Source organism: Gopherus evgoodei, chromosome 19 (assembly GCF_007399415.2).
Source record: "Gopherus evgoodei ecotype Sinaloan lineage chromosome 19, rGopEvg1_v1.p, whole genome shotgun sequence".
Classification (NCBI taxonomy): domain Eukaryota; kingdom Metazoa; phylum Chordata; order Testudines; family Testudinidae; genus Gopherus; species Gopherus evgoodei.
The window spans coordinates 14,182,862-14,202,038 of NC_044340.1; the positions used below are offsets into that span (position 1 = coordinate 14,182,862).

The 19,177-nt window shown below is 43.5% G+C and overlaps 1 protein-coding gene and 1 long non-coding RNA gene across 3 annotated transcripts in view; one reads left to right on the top strand and one right to left on the bottom strand.

Moving 5' to 3' along the window:
• Positions 1-4,270: 4,270 nt before the first annotated feature.
• SC5D (sterol-C5-desaturase) lies at positions 4,271-18,918 on the bottom strand. 2 transcript variants are annotated; one of them, XM_030538095.1, is made up of 5 exons: positions 18,855-18,918; positions 15,343-15,560; positions 14,074-14,206; positions 10,139-10,239; positions 4,271-8,450 (listed from the first exon to the last, which is right to left on the bottom strand). In XM_030538095.1, the coding sequence occupies exons 2-5, from the start codon at positions 15,550-15,552 to the stop codon at positions 7,998-8,000; spliced, it is 897 nt and encodes a 298-aa protein (XP_030393955.1). In that variant the 5' UTR covers positions 15,553-15,560; positions 18,855-18,918; the 3' UTR covers positions 4,271-7,997. The 2 variants fall into 2 exon arrangements, with proteins under 2 accessions (XP_030393955.1, XP_030393954.1); XM_030538094.1 differs by lacking the exon at positions 18,855-18,918 and adding an exon at positions 18,026-18,130.
• Positions 18,892-19,177, top strand: part of LOC115637150 — a 35,134-nt gene continuing 34,848 nt past the window's right edge. The window contains exon 1 of the long non-coding RNA XR_003997175.1: positions 18,892-18,971. This is a non-coding gene — a long non-coding RNA (uncharacterized LOC115637150). The remainder of the gene's footprint in view (positions 18,972-19,177) is intronic.

A 19,177-nucleotide genomic window follows, 5' to 3' on the forward strand; every position in this document is an offset into this window, starting at 1 on the left:
CTTCACCATTAGACATGAGGTAGTTCAGTCCCTCTGGCCCATTCATTCCTTGGTGCCTGCCAGTGCTGACACTGGCCACTGGAGTCGTTTGGAGAATTGGATGAATGCTTCCCTAGGAACTGGGTAGATCACTTAACTCAAGGGGTGCGAACCTGGTGTATGTGTGTGTGTCACAATCAGGTGCCAGGGTGTCATAACCACACTGCCATTCCAATCTCATTTGTGGGGAGGGAAGTGCCAGCTAGATAGGAGGAGGGAGATCCCAAGGTGAGCAGTGTCCTGCTATGGAAAAGGTCGAGTACCACTGACTTAGTGGATTGCTAATTAGCTAATGTACAGTTATCAGTTATCCTTGACTTGGATGAGAGCTGCCACTGTAGAGGCGGAAGGCTACAGAGCTTCAGTCATTGCTCTGAGGCAGGTGCTGAAGGGTTTGCATAGCAGGATCTTCTGTTTTTTTGGTAATTCAGTCCCTAAGTTGGCCTTTGGCTTTGGTGAATTTTTGGTAGCCTTGTTTCAATTTGTTTTTTTGTCCCACCCTAGAACATCAGAATGGCCAGACTGGGTCAGACCAAAGGTCCATCTAGCCCAGTACCCTGTCTCTGACAGTGGCAAATGCCAGGTGCCCCAGAGGGAATGAACAGAACAGGTAATCATCAAGTGATCCATCCCGTCACCCATTCCCAGTTTCTGGTAAACAGGCTAGGGACACCATCCCTTCCTCCATCCTGGCTAACAGCCATTGATGGAAATAGCCTCCATGAATATATCTAATTCTTTTTTGAACCCTGTTATTGTCTTGACCTTCACAACATCCTCTGGCAAAGAGTTCCACAGGTTGGCCGTGCACTGTGTGAAGAAATACTTCCTTTTGTTTGTTTTAAACATGCTGCTTATTCATTTCATTTGGTGACTCCTAGTTCTTGTGTTACGAGAAGGAGTAAATAACACTTCCTTATTTATTGTCTCCAGTTACAATTTTCTATCATATTCCCCCTTAGTTGTCTCTTTTCCAAAGTCCCAGTCTTATTATTCTCTCCTCATATGGAATCTGTTCCATACCCCTAATAATTTTTGTTGTCCTTTTCTGAACCTTTCCCCAGTCCAATATATCTTTCTTGAGATGGGGCGACCACATCTGCACACAGTATTCAAGATGTGGATGCACCCTGGATTTATATAGAGGCAATATGATATTTTCTATCTTATTATTTATCTCTTTCTTAATGATTCCCAACATTCTGTTCGCTTTTTTGACTGCTCCTGCACACTGAGTGGATGTTTTCAGATAACTCTCCACAATGACTCCAAGATCTCTTTCTTGAGTGGTAACAGCTAATTTAGACCCCCCCCATCATTTTATATGTATAGTTGGGATTATGCTTTCCAATGTGCATTATTTTGCATTTATCAGCATTGAATTTCATCTGCCATTTTGTTGCCCAGTCACCCAGTTTTGAGAGATCCTTCTGTAGCTCTTCGCAGTCTGCTTTGGACTTAACTATCTTGAGTAGTTTTTGTATCATCTGCAAATTTTGCCACCTCACTGTTTATCCCTTTTCCCAGATCATTTATGACTTCTTCTGCGCCACCTACATGGTTCTCACTTTAACATGAATGGAGGCTATGTATATATGTATTGAGAAGAGTAGACCCTGCAGGGCTCTGTTTAGCTCATAACCATACAAATAGGAAGGACTTGTGATCAAAGCACTTACCTAGGACTTGAGATGTGGGTCCAATTTCCAGCTCTGCTACAAACTCCCAGTGTGACCTTGGCTAAGTTTCCCATCTGTAAAATGGGGATCATTATACATCTTTTCGCCTACCCTGTGTCAATCTTATCTGTGTAGATTATAGGATTTTCAGGACATTGGCAGTCTCCTCTTATATGTAGGTACAGCACCTAACATGAGGAAGTTTCTTAGTCACTACAACATGCAAATAATAATCCTTTTCCTATTAAACCTGTTCAGCCAAAATAGGGCTAGTCTAGCCAGTTTTGCACTACTGTTAAATTCTAATTCAGAGCCAAAAGGTCAACTGAGTTGAGTTAATCAGTCTGAGACCTGGAGTCAGTACATCTCCCTTGTTTCTCTGTAGCCAGGAAAGCTCGGTCACATTAAAAGTCCTAACAGGGGGATGTTAACAAGACATCTGATTTACTGTGCCATGGTTGGCTACCCTTGCACCCACCTGTTAGGGTGGCCTTGCATAAAGTGGGATGCTGGTAGCTTCCTTATGTATAAAGGTGTCCAGAGGATCTAATCATTCTTGGAGGCCCATCCTGCTAGGTCCTATGCAAGCAGAATAAAAGATGGCCCCTGCCTCAAAGAGGTGATAGGCTATTTTAATCAGACATAAATGAGGAGGAGGAGGGATACCAGAGATAGGAACATGAGGTTGTAGAGACTAGTTGTGTGCACAACTATCATGTTACAAATCACTTGATCTGTCTCTATAAAAATGGCTATATAGGAGTCAACAGGAATACTCATATTTGTATTATCACAGGCCACAGTCAGCAGGTAACTTCTGAAGGCATCAGTAGGTAGGGTGTGGAGGAGGACTGGGAAGCAGTCTTGAAAATTAACTTAAGTCCATGCACAAGACCATCTGGCACAAAGATGCCTGTGCAAGAAATAGAGAAATTAGCCACAGCAGAAAGGACAATATGCTAAGCTATGAGAAAAGGCAGACAGAGAGGCTGAGATGTGAAGGGCATTTAAGAAAAGGACTAGCATTGTCGCTGCTAAACTAAAGTGAGTTCACATGCACAGCCTTCCTGCCCCTGTGAGGGCCACTACTAGCCCCCTTTTTGTGATAGGACTGCAGCAGCAGGAGCTCTAGATGTGTTTTCAGATTACATCCTGAGCAGCAGAGCAAAGTGTCCACCCACAAGGTTAAGGGGTGCCAGAAACACAGGCTGATAGTTAGTAGCTGAAAAAACCTGTATGGGAGGCTCCATTTCAAATCATAACTAAGAGAAACTTTTTTTGGCCTTGGTAAGTAATTCATGTGATGGTCTTCAGTGCCTCTCCATGATTGATTTGTGCCTTGATGAGACTGGTTTGTCACTGCAAGCATTACTAGTTTATTGCCATTTTGGAAATAGTTACTTTTTTTTAAATGGCAGAAGTGAGCTGAAGGTGCAAAGTGGAATACTGTTACTGCTTGACTTGTATGTGCAAACTGCACTTCCACCAGAGGGATGGGTATTTTGAAAATTTGTCAGGGGGTTGCCTGATTTTCATGTGCCTAAAGATGCAGATGGATGCCTAGTAGGGTTTTCAAAAGCCCCTAAGCAGGTTTGGTACCTAACTACCATTAATTTCAATGGGACTTAAGCTCCTTAGCCTGCATAGGCATGTGTGCATCTTCAAGTGCCTCCATACATTACAGAATCTGGCCCTAAATGTTTAAAGTTTAGTGGTTAACTCAAATGACTGGTGGTAGGATAGAGGAATGAGTCTGAATCCTCTATTTGGGCTCTGATGGACCAGCTGACAATGGGCCATTGGAGACTAAGACAATGAAGACCATCCTCATCTCTTGAAATGAGATCTGCAACTCAGGCTGGAAGCATGTTGGCAGGGCTGGTTGCCATTACCTACACAGTTCCTCATGTTTGGATAAAGAGAGCTGCAGTCTCCAGAGGGATCAGTTTAGCCTCTTTCAAGCACTGAAAGTCTTATGCCTTCATGAAAGGCCTCCAGGAATGCCAGCCATGCATTCTAATCTTTTACACCTTCTGTTGTAATTTGTAGGCAGACTGAGAAATCAGTAATGCCTTCTGATTTGAATGTGGTGACACCACTGATCCATTGGGGTGTGCTCTTGCTTATTCATATGCAGCCACTAAAGAGCTCAGCCGCCTTTGTAAACTTCCTTTCTTTATTCTCAGGTCTGATTACTAGAGCACCACTGGTGTGCAATGGTGCTTTACTGACTCACAATGTCATTTACCAAAGAGTAGCCACAGCCAGCATCTAAGCTTACCACCTACTGAACAGAGGTGCTCTAATATGCACCTGGAAAGGTACCTTCAAGAAAACACCCATACTTTATTTGTTCTGACACAAGCAGAATGGCTGTACTTGTTCAGCTCTGTCAGTGTCATAGAACTGAAGCACAAACAATGCATCATGTGGTAATGAACATTTACTTCTTACTCTGTTCACACACATTTCTTGCAGAGGCAATTTCGCCTCAGTTATTTGGCTGTAGAGATCTTGCAAAGAAAGTAACAAAATCATTGCACATTTAGTTAATTTAAAACGCAGACTTTATTACTGACTCAGAAAACATTAGCATTGAAGACCAACATGCTGGTCTGCAACAACTCCTTTCAACACAATCTTCATACAGTGACTTTTTACACAACATACTATTGATCCTCTGCTTCTTTGCTCCAGTTTCAGGAAGAGTACATGTCTATGCAAACCGCTCTACTTGTTTACAATATGAACCAGAGATGGTCTGTTGGTAAACTGCTGTGCATGCATCTCACTTTACTTAGGCCACTGGGAGGGACCAGCAGGCAGGAGTTTGCTTTGTTCAGAAGTTTGAAATGCACCCTGCCTTGCCAAAACTGAACTTGAGAACACTACAATATGGGTCAGAAGGTTCCCACCAGCTGGCATCCTCTGCTTTAATATAGGGCTTGAGAGTTCCAGATGTCTTTCCCTTAGTCAAATCCCATGCGCTTCAACTCCCTGTGCAGCTTGGACACCTGCAGCACATCGTGGAAGGAAGGAGTCAGATGAAATCTTAGTCCAGCAAATTGGGCCGTGTTGCCCAACGAGGTTGGGAACCTCTTTCCTTGCTGTTAACATAAATTGCATGGAGAGGAACATATCTATCCACTCAGAGCTGCTCTTACCATCTCAACTTACATGCCTGCTCCTCTCCTCACTCACTGCTATTTAGGTATTTGGCATATTTAGTTTATGCAGACTATACTAGTTATGGCACAGTAACCAACAGTGCATAGCATTTGGTGAACAAGCTCTCACTGTCCAAAAAGCCTTCTCGTAAAGAATGAAGCCTTTTCTCTACTTTGATCATCCATTTATTCTAGGGATTAACTATTCTAAGTGCCGCTACCAATTGGCCATGTGTATTAGCATTTTCACTAACCAATTTATGAACAGAGCAGCTGAAAATCAATCCCTGGGTGCTGCAGCTTGTCAGCATCCCTGAAAAACCAAGCCCTAGATGCATATTTTCTTCTCCTTTAAGGCATTTGGTTTCTTGTGGGGAACTTTGCTATTCTGTCTGTGTATTCTAGAAGTGCTTTCTGAACACCCACAATAGAACATACAACAGTAGGAACTGTGAACTTACTCTGTAAGGGGACCATGGGAGGCAAGGAGAAGGTTCATGATCATACCTAGAGTTTACTTTTAAAAAACCACTTTCTAAGCCCCCCTTCTACCTACTGAAGTGTCTATTTTACAACACCCACTGTCAGCTCCTAGGTGGATTACAGAGAGTTGGGCACACAAGAGCATAATAAGGCTCCACAGGAGCAGTGTTTAATGCACTTCAAACCAAATCTCACATGCTCCCCAATTCTCCCAGGAACCTAGTGTCCAGAAGTAGAGTTACAGCACTGGGAGCAACAACTTTGGGGCATGCCTGCAACCCACCCCTGAACAGGCCTGCCAGAGTTCTGCTGAACAAGCACCAGGCTTCTGAAGCCCCACTGAAACTGCCTGGATAAGAACTCCAGAGCACAGCCACCTTTGCCATTTTTCTATCTCAGAGCAGCAGAAATCAGAATCCAGTATGCATCTCCCCCAGATAGTGGAGGGATTCAAGACTATGGCAGTACAGAGCAGGTTGTCTTGCTGCAGTTGGCCTGGGGAAGTCGAGACAGCCTGTGAGGGCTGAAACTTCTACCCAGTGGTTGCTCTGTTCCATTTTCAACTGAACCTCCAGGAGGAGGTGAGGCTGCTTAGGGGGCAGGGCACAACAGCTATGGTTCTCTTCTACAGCTCCTCTTATTATGCAAGGCAGAAGCCAGGACTGCAAGTTTCATAGTTTTCCTACAGTTGCAAATTTTCCTAAGAGGCAACTACATAGCTTTTTTGCCCTTGAAGGTCAGTTCTACCTTCTCCCCATTAAAACTATTTCACTACAGGTAAAGCATAAGGGAACTCTTACTGCCATACATGATAAAAATCACACTGCTATGATACCAAGGGGATCCTTTCTTCCTGAAGTGGGGGGGGGGGAACTCCCCCTGCACTCTTCATTTCTCTCCTGTTGGGTAATTTTCTAATGGTAGGTAAACTATTACAAGCAGTCAAGCTTGAATTTCTTGTAAGCAGTTTGTAAAAACTAGTTTCCATAGCCCAGGTAAAATAAACCCATCAACATACATTTAAAATGTCAGAGACCCCTGCAAAAATAGAACTGTTCCTTACACCGCCTTCAGAATATTTTTTTTACATACACTAATTCTAATCAAAGCTGAGATATGTAGTGCAGTGCACACCTGCATGATAAAATATTTTAGCTTAGTCTTCAGAAGTAACACTGTCAAATGCTAAGAGGGGAGGAAAAAATCAAAACAGCAAACAGAAAGCCAATAAGGCAAGTGGTGACATTCGCTTCACATCATTTTAGGAAAGCTAACAGAAACCTCCAAATATTTCCCAACCTCTATGAACACAGTGGCCACAATTCAAGAGTTTTCCTTCCTTCAAAAGATACAATACTGTAGGATTTTTACCTGCCAGTTAATTTCCACAGGAATTTTAAATACATTTGTCAAAAGATTCTACAAAAGCTTAGACTGAGAATTCTCTCAAGGGCATAATTCCTGATGCTATAAATCTGAAGCTAGAGAAATTACTGTTTGTAAAATACTGACAGCTTCCTGGAAGTATAGCAGTCTTTAAGTTCCTACGCTTTGTGCAATGTCATTTTGCATGATTTGATTGGGAAAACTGAATATAGAATACAATTACTTTTACTTTATTTGTAGCAAATGCTATTTATCAGTCCTAAAAAATACACAACATGCAAAAACCTTATGCTGTCGTCATGTTGAAAGATATTCTATAACCATGAGAGAAATTAGAAATGGGAGCCTAAGTATAAGGCAATACAAATTTGGGCAGCTGGAAAAAAGGAAGGTATGTCTAGTTCACTAGAACAATGCAATAGCATTAACAGGTCCATTCAAACACTTTGTTTACTTTATTTTATTTAAAAATAGGTCTGGTCTATCTTCCTATTTTAAAATACAGGATCTACCAGAACATTAGCAGCTTAGTTTTGATTTAGAGATTCTATTTTAATGCTAAGCTAACCTTTAAAAGTTACCTGGGTAAGTTAGTTTTTGGAAAATGTCCGTGCCATCTTTTATTAAGCTACAGGTATGTATATGCAGGACAATGTCCTGTCACATTCCACATGCAAAGCATTCATTTATATTTCCTCAAGTGTCTTCCTTCATTCAAACAGTTTCCTTTTAAGTACACTGTTGCAGCAATACTGAAGTTTCTGTATAGTGCCACCTACAGCATCCTGGATGAATTAACAAAATTCCCAGTAAGTTATCACTGTGCAGAGAGAACTTACCATCTGGAACAACACTACTTTCAGGAGAAGGCTTTGAGTATAGCAAAAAGGTCTCGTTAATGCCATTATGGTAGAATTTCAATGCTAACTTGGGCTCTAATGCATTATGCTAAGAAAAGGCACTCAATTTCAGTTCACTGACATTTGTATGCAGTGCTGCAGAAAATTCTCATTGTTACATCAACATTAGACATTACATAGGTCTTATGCTTTTTACTCTCACCATATACAGTCCTCATTATGGGACTGTACTGTAGTCCTTAACTACATCATGCCATCCTAACCACCCTAGGCACCTAAAATGCTTTCATCCCAAAAATGATTTAATAGGGGAAGGGCTCTCTTTATAAGCAAGTTTTCCCTTTTAAAAAAATGGAAAAGGGAGGTCAGGGCCTTTTTACAACCTATTTATTCTTTAGACTGTCTCTGCTCACCACATCATCTGCATGGTTGTCATTTTTAATGCTGGCCAATTCTCCGCTCTTTAGCTTTTTCAAATAATCATGTGGTCCTTTCCCTTCAAAGGATGAGGGGCTTTTGTAGGAGCCGCCAATTTTATCCCAGAGCGTGAAATACTGACCGTAGTTGTAATCAAAATACAAGTGATGGTCAGTGTGATGGGCAGAGCCATTGATAATGTGTTTCAAGAAATCTGGCATGCGGTAATCGCCATCGTGGATAGAGATTGTCCAGACATTGACAGCGATGTAGAGACCCAAGTAGGTCACCTTGTGCAAAGGAAAGAGGAAAGGATAGATGTGATAGGGAATACTCTGCAGGAAACCATCCACGGGGTGGAAGGCGTGACTTGCAAATGGTGTAGCAACCTTCCAGCGGTGATGGGGCTTGTGCAGACGCTACGGAAGAACAGAATAGAGAGTGAGCACCTACATTTTGGCAAGGCCAAAAACAAATGGGGCTTCAATCAGGCAATATGGACCTAGGAGGTGCCAACCATATGACTAGGAAATGTCTGTATAACTGCATTTTACTGTAGCTCAATTTTTTCCTTTTCCCCCTCAACCTGTAAACTGACATACAGGGTACAATGGTAGCCAGACACATGGAAGCTCTGCTTGAGCTTGCGTGCTAAAAACACAGCACTGTGGCTATGGTGACAGCTTGGGCTAGCTGCCCGAGTCTGCACCTAGGAGATTGGGCAGCTTGCAGGAGCTGCTGCAGACACTGCTACTTTTAGTGCGCTAGGTGGAGCTGAGTCCAGCTGCTGTGTAGACATAAGCCCTCCCCTCTCAAACAAGCAGCATTTGGAAGCAAGTCCAAATGGCTTTTTTGCCACTCTTCAATTTGCTATATTTAAATCACTATTGTACTGCAAAGAACAGTGTCAGATTAAAAAGTATATTTCACATAGAATTTGACACAGATTTTGAGATTGCTATAGTGTTAATGGGTCAGGTTAACTCTAATGATACCACCACCAGGACCATGAGAAATAAACCTTTATCTTATGCAAATAAAATATATTCTTATATTACGTTCTTAGGGCCTGATCTGAAAGCAACTGTCAGTGGAAAGATTCCACTTCAGTGGGGTGTATCCAATGTCTTTTACAAGACCTTGTAACCAGTTCTGTGGCTTAAATCCTCATTTTGCCAACAGGGAAACTGAGGCAGAAAAGGATGCGACCTATCCTAGTCCACAGGGAGAATTCTCTGAACTGGGTTTGAACACTAGAGCTCCTGAGCTCAGACCATGAGCTGAAACCTAAAATGCTCACTTACATTTTACCACCATTGGGCTAGAAAGAAATAAGCATGAAAGCAGCCACAGTTAACCCCATGGGTTTAACCACATGCAAATTCTTTGATGAACTGAGGCCTAAAATTTCTGACATCATCTTTCATCAACATATTTAACAATAAGGTGTGGAACCAAACTACATGGTGGGGAGAAAGACCTCATCCCTCTCCATGCTCCGAGTCAGGGAGCTGGTAGAGCATAGGGAGGATTCCTCCAGCCCAGGAACTGTGGCTGACATTCAGAAGACTGCCCTCTGAGGACTCCCCTTGCAAAGCCCAGCATAAGGGATAGCACAGGGACAGGGCTGGGAAGGGTGCTTTAAAGCAGAGCTGCAGCACAGAAATTCTAAGCAGCATTTCCACAAGAAAGGCTAGCCTGAGGAAGCTGCCATGCCCAACATACCCACATGGATCCTACTCCCAGAGGAGTCCAGGGTCAGGTAGGCACAAAGGTGGGTTAAAGCCACTTGCTGCCCAGAGAGAGGCAGGTCAAGTTCTGCTTTACACCTCTTAAATCTTAGTATTTATAGAAGAAAAACCACAAACACCCTGTTAAGTCCCATTACATTTTAAATGAGTCTTGCTAAACTGCCATTAAAATATACCAAGCCAGACAATCTACTTGTCTGTCCTTTCTAAGGATAGACAATGAAAAGTATTTTACTCACACCTTCCTGGCAACTGCCCCACCTTTAGAAAAGGGTCAATCACATCCTGGATGAGTGGTTATATAAAAGTTGTTCTGAAGTCTAGTATGCTTTATATCTATTTATCACTACTCCTACCTTGTACACAAGTTTATGATGGAGGAACCTGTGAATCCAGTAAATGCACATGTCGGTGAAGAAAAGGAAAGAGAGCATGCTAAGGATTACACCAAACCATCCTAGGAAAAATAAGAGACTTCATTTAGGATTAAGATATTACAGACAATTAGGCAAGTGTCAAGATGGTGAAAAATAAGTCTAAGATGACACAAGGAACACGTAAAACTTTTTGCAGTATTTCTTTCTATATCCTGAGGCTAAGTCATTAGGTTATAAAAAGGAAGCTCAGCCAAACAGGATTTCCATTGTATTAGTGTAGTGATTCTTGCTGGTGAAAAGTTCTGATTGCTTTTAGGCTCTAAAATGCTGAACTGAACCTAATGGAGAAGCTTTCAGTAGTCTTTCATCAATGAAGTGAGCTGATCTTAACTCGATCCTCCTAAAAAAACACATTAGTACTTTAAAGGAAACGGTCAAGTAGATAGTTACTTCCACACACACACACACACACACACACACACACACACACACACACACACACACAGTGTTTTTTCCAAAACATGCGATGCCAGGAAGCCACACAAGATTGTGTTTTGTTTTCACTTTGGAAAAAAGTACAGACTAGATAAATGCAGCCAGAGATACTGAAGTTATCAGTAAACTAGGACTCAAACTGTTTGATTTCATGATAAACAAATGCCCTTATTACCACTAACACCTTCAAACTGAAAAAAACTAACTATTTACTTGGTTGGTTGTTTACATTTTGTATTGGTCACCTGGCCAATGAAACATAGAAGTCTGTTTTTCTTTTTCTATATATAAAAGGAGTACTTGTGGCACCTAACAAATTTGAGCATAAACTTTTGTGCGCTTTCCTGTGTAGTCTGTATACTGCCCCCTGTCGCATATTTAGGTTATAAGCTTTTTGGGACAGGGGCCATCTGTTATGCATTTGTATGGCATCCAGCATGGTGTAGTCCTGGTCTATGACCAGGACACCAGGCACTGCAGTAACAGAAGGGTCAATTCCTGGTGCTGCACTGTTTGGATTGCAGTTTTGCAGGAGTTTGTTTGTTTAAAACAGACTGTTTCCTGTGGGGGGAATGGATAGCATGAAAATAGTTTTGTAAGAGTGAGCTCTGACAAAAACGTCAATTGCAGGCTGTCCTGGAAGCTTCCAATTGTGCAGAAAGGCACGAGGAGCAGCATCCACCCAAGTGTTCTCTCCACCTGGAATCTTACTTTAAGGTGGTAAATTAAAGCGGTATAGCATGTTGTATGTGGGAGGTAACTCTTGATTATGCCCTTAGACTTGTACAGCATTCAGAAAGTAGTTAAACATTATGGATTTAATTTCAGGCAGGGTTTTTGTAAATGTATTTAAAGAAATACAGAAGGCATGAGCCACTAGAGAGCACAACTGAGTTGCCTCTTTGATGGCATAAACCATTAATGCTATCAGCTTCACTAACAATGGGAATGGGTCCTTCAATTTTAGCTCTTGGATATCCAAGTGGGAGTAAGTAGTACACCCAGCACATGCTTAGCCACCACTGTTTGTGCCAGACTCTTAGGTCTACATGTGGAAAAAAAGACAAGTTGCTCTTCAGGTGAGGTTTGAAGAGGGGGTAGACACCAAGGACCTCATTTACTGTGGTGTCAGTCAGGAGTAACTGCACTGAAGTCAAAGGAGTTACACAGGAATGGTCAGGATCCAAGTCCCTCTATGGGAAGCTGTCTACACTGCAAGTGGAGGTGTGATTGCAGTGTGGCTAGGCATACCCATGCCAGCTGTAATCTAGCTAGCATGGGACACAATGGCAGTGAAGATGCAGTTGTCATGGACCCCAGTGACTTGAGTACACATTCAGGGTTCCTGGCCAGCTTGCACTGGGGCAGCTAGCCTGCACCTAAGCCCATGTGGAGAAGAGTGGTAGTGAGGATGTGGCAGCACCACCCAGATTAGAGGTAGCCTGGATAGGTTTGCTTCTGCTACAGTCACCTTCGTCTGTGGTACAGAGGTACCCTGACTTAAAGGCAGGGGACGACAAAGGGGGGGAAACTAGCTTGCCCACTGTCATAATACACTGAGTCTAAGCCAAATTGTTTGCACTTATGGTGAACAACAACATTTGAGACTCTAGGGTTGCTTGTCCCCAGGACTGTCCTCTCCCCATCATTCAGCTGAATTTGAGATTAAGGCCCCAGACCTGCCTGGAGCTCATTGTGTCTGCAAACCCCACTAAGGTCAGAGGCGCTGCTGCTTGCACAGAGCTGCTCAGAATTGGTGTGCCAAGGATAGGCTGGCTTGGGGAACTGATAATGGTACAGAGCCCTTTTCCTCTCCAGGCTGGCAGTTGAAATCCACCCAAGTCTACTACTGAATGAATGACAATTCAATGGCTGCTTGAAAAAAATGGAGGTGGTTTTGCTTTAGTTCCTGCTTTGATAGTAATTAGCCCCCCTTTGTGGGCTCTCTCAGCAGTGAGACCAAGGAATGAATTGGTATGGAGTCAGACTCTCCCTGCGATCCCTAGGGATGGCTGAGGGATTGAGATATATGGACAGGTTGCTATTGGAAGGGAAATTTGCACTGCTGCTGCATCCATTCCGTGGCTAGAAGACTCCAGCTCATGTACCTGTCCAGCCAGCACCTTGCTCTCAAATGGCCAAGGAAATCTACTTTGCCAGTTGCAAATGCAGGGGGAAGTAATAGCTGTATGTGGTACTTGTACCAAGAGAAATACACTTCTATAACTTTCTCACAACATTGGACATCTGTGTAATTTGCTACATGCTGAAGGGCTCCAAGGTTAATCTTTATATGATCTGTAGCATAGTTTAATACTGTCTTTGCAAGCATGTGCAACAGCAAGTGAGGTAGGTGAATAACTCATGTCTCCCAAAATACAAGCATAAACCTCCTAGGGCACATGCACACTGCATCTGGGAACAAGCCTCCAAGCCCAGGGGATGGTGCAATACTGGATCAATCTATGGCTCTGCAGCCTTAAAGGCAAGTGGGGTGAAGAAGCAGGGCTTGAGAGCCCAAGCTGAAATATCCATCAAATACCGGCTATTTTAGAGCACTAGTGAGCCCTAAAACTCAGGCCTTGGCCACACTCACACTTTACAGTGCTGCAACTGGGGTGTGAAAAAACACCCCCCTGAGCGCTGCAAGATACAGCGCTGTAAAGCGTTAGTGTAATCAGGGTAGCAGCGCTGGGAGCACGGCTCCCAGCGCTGCACGCTACACCCGTAAGGGATGTGGTTTACATGCAGCGCTGGGAGAGCTCTCTCCCAGCGCTGCCGCTCTGACTATACTTACACTTTGCAGCGCTGCCGGGGCAGCGCTTTCAAATTCCAAATGTAGCCATACCCTCAGTTGCCATGCCCTTAGATACCTGTTTTGTTTAAGTTCCTTGGCATGAGGGAATTGCTGGTTTTTAGATGATTTTATAGCAGCTCTGACAAAGAAAGCATCCCATTGTGTATTGCTTGAACAAAACAATTCAGCTCCACTTTGGAAACACTGGGGTGTAAGCTTAATGGAGACTTGTTACTAAACCAGTAAGGCAACCAGTTAGGCAGCTTGACAATTTACAAAGCATTTTCAGCACTAAGGCATGTTCTCACTAAAAGAGTACACAAGAAATAGGGCAGGACACAAGGGAAGAGAGAAAAGGTGAGGAGGAAGTAGATTGTGTGGAGGAAAAGAGGTGAGAAAGGGCAATTAATGGGAGATTAATCCTCCTTGCCCCTTAGCTTGGAATACAGAGTGAAGCTGAGAGGGAAGAATGAAGTGTGTTAATTGAAATATAGCTAGGATGCTAAGTATTAGTATTATTGTAGGGCCTAGGAACCCTAGTCATGGACTTGAGACTCCATTGTACTAGGCTGTGTACATAGAAAGAGCTAAGGGGCTGAGTTTAAGTAATGAATTTGCATACCATATGGAGAGTCTTCAATGTTGTCATAAAGCCTGCTGTAACCTCTGACCTCTGCAAAGAAGAGTGCAACAGTGGGGATGCTGATCCAGGGAAGTGACTGGAGAGCATATTTTATCTCAAGCTGCACCTGATTCTAAACATAAAAGCAGACAGGTTTTAGTTTAACAGAAAATATGTACCTTCATGAAAATACCAGAGACTTTTCTGCAGAACAGGAAAAGCAGAGGCATTGCCAACTTGATGCCGCTTCTGCCTCAGATCAGTGCAACAATTAAACCACTTTTTGTAGACAACACTAGAGCACCACCCTCCTAATAAGTCTCATGAATCAAGTTTCCCCTGCCATGCTCTGTCAAAAGACATTATCCACTGCCAGTACAGTCCTGCCAATAGTTGTCTTTGCAGTCATAAGGTTGCTCATCAAGAAAGTAGCACTTTCTGTCCCTTGATAGTGCTATTCCACTCTACAATTAAATATGCAAAGCCTCCCTGCCAGTGTATTTTTGGCAGAACTATTGTTGGCCTCAGAAAAGCTGGGCTGGAAGGGCCTCACCAGGTCAACTAGTCCATCCCCCTGTATGGAGGCAAAATAAAGTTAATGGTTATGAGTCCTCTTTCCACCCACTATTGCTTTTGTTCTTAAGGTGAAGTTTCATGTTTGTATAATGTAATGTAGCCTTGAAATTGGAGGGTGCTTTCTTTGTATTTTTGATTTATCTGATGTGCTCACTTCCTCCAATCACCTGCTGCCTAAGGTTAGGAAGCTGCCAGTCATGAGTTCTAATTCTAGTTTATTCACTGATTTACTATTTAGTCTTGGGCCACTTAAACTCTGCCTCAGTTTCCCCAGTTTTCAAATGGTAAGACCTACCTCTCTCAAGGATATTGAAGGTTAATTACAATAGAGTCTTAGTTATGAAGACCTCAGGGAAAGAGGTTGTTTGTAACTTTGAACAAAATGTTGCTCTTTCAAATTGACTTAATACAGCTTTGAAACCTTATTATGCAGAATTAAAAAAGTGTTCCTTTACCATCTTTAAAAGTACAGAAGCAGTTTACTTCTCAAATCTCTGCCCCCTCAAAAATAAATGTCAAATTCCATGTGGATCCTCTTAAGTTATCACAAATATTTAGAGCCCTAGCCAAATATTTGAAGTGTTATGAAATCATATCAAACCTTAACTCAGCACCGAATCCAAATTTGAGAGGTAAAGTTCAATCTGCCACAAGTGGCGAGTTGTTAGACCAGGAAAAATAAATTCTTCTCACCTCTAGAAACTGGGGGTGTTGCTTCAGAGAGTGATCAAAAACCAAGTAGTAGCTCAGAGTTCCAAACAGCAAATAAAGCACAAGTGCACCAAGATTTGTTACAATAAGGAGACTGATGATCTGTCGAAAGGGCTCATCCTCTGGCCATGTGGTTGGATACACATATGGTGTAAAAAAGTTGTAATCTACGTAGTTCAGGACTAGATCCATTGTTATACCTATACAACATAAAGAGTGCATTAATGCTCTGCCTCCAATGTAAACAGTTACATGTCAATGGCACCAACCGCCACAATTCTAAGTGTTCTAAATTCATGCTAAATACATGTCATCTGCATGTACTTGGATAATCAAACAATGTCACTTAACTGTTGTAAATGGTAATGTTGGACTACAAATTGTCCATTATGTTATTGTATACATGATGTATACTTCAAACAAAGTTTATTCCATCCCTGAGAAACCATTGTGACTGCTGCAGTCACAGAACAGGTATAGTTGGGTGGGGAAGCTTCATAGCTGTTACCCATGTGCCACATGGAAGACTAAAGCCCTAGGTTTGTTCTAGCTATGACTTATTCTTTTCCCCACAAGTAGTGAAGAGCTAAAACTTTGAAAAGCAGTAAGTGGCTTAGGAGCCTGAGTCTCACTGATTTTCAGTGGCAAATAAGCCTGTAGACCCAGATCCTCAAAGGTGTTTAGGCACTTAACTCTGGCTGATTTCAGTGGAAACTAGGAGTTTCTCTTTGAGGATTTGTGCCTTAAGCACTTTTGTACATTTTAACCCACAGTCCTCCCGTTACAGTTGCTATACAACAGTGGTTCTCAACTTGTCCAGACTGCTGTATCCCTTTCAGGAGTCTAATTTGTCTTAAATACAATCAAGTTTCACCTCATTTAAACTACTTACTGACAACACAAAGTGTCACAGCATACTTCCTGAAAAATTGCTTATTTTCTCATTTTGTCTGTATTAAATTGTAGTTTGTACTGTCTTTGCTAGTGCTTTTTACATAGCCTGTTGTAAAATGAAGGCAAATATCTAGATGAGTTGAGGTACCCCCTGGAAGACATGGGTACATGTGCCCCTGGTTGAGAACCACTGCTATACAAGACCACACTTTATATAACAAAATGTTGGCAATGTGCTGGAGTGTGGGCCATTAAATGGCTTTAAACTATAAGGTGCATCACATTAGTAAGTGAGTTAAACAGTTTTTCATGCAAGATGGCAATTTGTACTAGTCCTAGTTAATGTCATAAACTTCCCATGATAAATAATTCATTTCAAAGACACTTAACACCCATAAGCATTTTTTTTTTTTGAGTTCCAGCCCCAAAAACATGCCATGAACTTTCCTAGTAGCAAAAATTTGGTTGTTCTTGTGTCTCACCATGAGTTTAACCATGACCTGAAGTGGCCACATCTCAAGCAAGGTCTGTGGGCATGGCCTATCAAGTCCCTGGCTCTGCTGTGGTGGCCATTTGTTATAATTAGACCCTACATTTCTATATTTTCAGAATTTGTTTTTAAACAAAATACTCCCACCAGTTTTTGACCAGCTCTTATAAGAAAGATGCATCTACTGGAGAGCTGCATTTTTTAATCTACTGATGAAAAGTGCTATATAAGAAATAGGTAAAATAGTTGTAGCTGTGTCTATCCCAGAATATTAGATGAGACAAGGTGGGAGAAGTAATGCCTCACCCATCTTCTCTAATAGAAGAGGCATTATTTGTTAGTGGTGTTTCACTGCCCACGACCTCTGTGCTAGATGTTCTACAAAAACAAGCAAAAAGGCAGTCCAAGCTGCAAAGAGTTTACAATCTAAACAAGAGTGGACTGAGACCAACTCATTTCATAGCACAGATCAAAACTGGGGGGCAGGTCATGATGCCTTTACTCTTAAGAGGTTACCTGTTAAATACAAAGACACTACAGGTGTGAACTTTCACTAGTGTAAGGGGGGGGTTACAGTCTCATGCATTGTGGCTGATTTCTCTCAAGAGTAACCCAAGCCAGATTAGACCAATCAGCGACCTAGACAAATTTTCCCTCTTGCTGGACTAAAAATATTTAGAAGTGTCTCCCCCTGTGCAATTTGCAAAGGAAAAGAGGGAAGATAACAGTTCCAGTCAGAGATTAAAAACAGACAGAGCACTAATACATCCCTGGAGGAAAAATAAGGAAAGGGACATAGGAAGAGGAGCAGCAGATAGAGGGGTGAGGACAGTTTCTGCCCCTATCTGTGTCACTGACGTGCAGGCAGTGGGGTGATATGCCACAGCCAGAACGCAAGCTCCCACTCCGCTGGGATGGTCTCAACTAGGAACGGGGGGGTTAGTGCTATGCCACCTTGCACCCCCCTGTTATCCCCAAGCTCCTGCCACTCACTCCCCTTTCACCCACCTCCCCCCTCCTGCACCCCCAATCTCCCTTGTTAAAAAAACTCCCCCAGTCTCCCCCATGCAGCCCTTTTCCTTCCTGCACCCCCCCAGTCTCCCCCATGCAGCCCTTTTCCTTCCTGCACCCCCCGTCTCCCCCTTGCACCCCCTTCCTTCCTGCACCCCCCCGTCTCCCCCTTGCACCCCCTTTCCTTCCTGCACCCCCCCGTCTCCCCCTTGCACCCCCTTTCCTTCCTGCACCCCCCCGTCTCCCCCTTGCACCCCCCCCGTCTCCTACCTGCCCCAGGCTGATCCTCTCCCCGCAGACGGCCCTGGAGCGAGACGCCTGCAGGCTCAGATGGGGGCGTGGCCGCCTCGGCTCCGCCCCCGAAGGAGGCGGAGCTTAGAAGTAGCCTGATGAGGCGTCAGCGCCCGGCCCAGCTGGCGAGTGGCGTGACGCAGGCGGCGCGCGGCTGCCGCGCTCCCGCAATAGGTGGGCGCCGGCCCCTCCCCGCGGGCGATCGGGGGGCGGGGCCAGGAGGGTGGTGAGCGCGTGGGGGCTCTGCAGGTCCCCGTGCCCGGTCACTCAGAGGCGCAGTCGCGGCGCAGGTGGTCTGCGTGCTATTTTCAGATGCGTTACAGGAGTGGGGGGAGCTTAGCACCTTTATGCAGCTTAAAAGGTGCTAGCAGCAGAGCAGGCAGCCCCCCGGAGGAAGGACTAGATTAGTAAAACGGCCCCAGCACTGCATCTCAGGCTTGCAGCGATGGGGCAAATTAGAAGGTTACAGTAGGAGGTATGTTTACTATTGTAAGGCAGTATTCGGGTCAGAACTGGAGGGGGTCACCAGACATCATCAAGTCTAGCCCCTTGCACCCAGAACCAAGTAAAGCTAGACCATCCGTGACAGGTCTTTGTGTAACCTCTACTTAAAAACTTCCATTGGTGGGCATTGCACAACCTCCCTTGGTAGGGTAGTCTAGCATTTAACTACTCGTGAGGGCCAGAATCAGTTAATTAGCTCTTTATGCCTGGAAGTATTTGATAACAATTGGTATTTGTAAGCGATAGAAGGCGAAAAGCCAGTCTGGTGAAAACAAGACCCATTCTGGGGACTTGAAGTACTTACCTTACCATGCAACTGTGCTGTAGAAAAAACCCAAGATAGACACAAGAGGTGTGGACAGGAGGAGGGAAGAAGAAAACACCTGCCCATCATCTGGGAAATATTCTGAACTTCAGATAGGTTAGCTGAACAGTCCTAAACACAGAACTGGTTAGATATATATTTCACTTAAAAAACCAGTAAAGGTTGGGCCTGTGCAACATACTTGGTCTGCATTTTTGGCAGCTCACCACCCTACTCTTTCCTACAGGAAGTTACTGGGTGTTCAGTTGGAGGGTTCTGGTTATTCTCTCTAATGACTATTCAACTGGCATAATGTTTTGTGG

Coding starts and splice junctions, on each gene's coding strand:
- SC5D (XM_030538095.1), bottom strand. CDS start 15,552: ATGGATCTAGTCCTGAACTACGTAGATTACAACTTTTTTACACCATAT. Junction 14,207..15,342: donor AACACCCCCAGTTTCTAGAG/GTGAGAAGAATT, acceptor TTTTATGTTTAG/AATCAGGTGCAGCTTGAGAT. Junction 10,240..14,073: donor CATTGAAGACTCTCCATATG/GTATGCAAATTC, acceptor TATTTTTCCTAG/GATGGTTTGGTGTAATCCTT.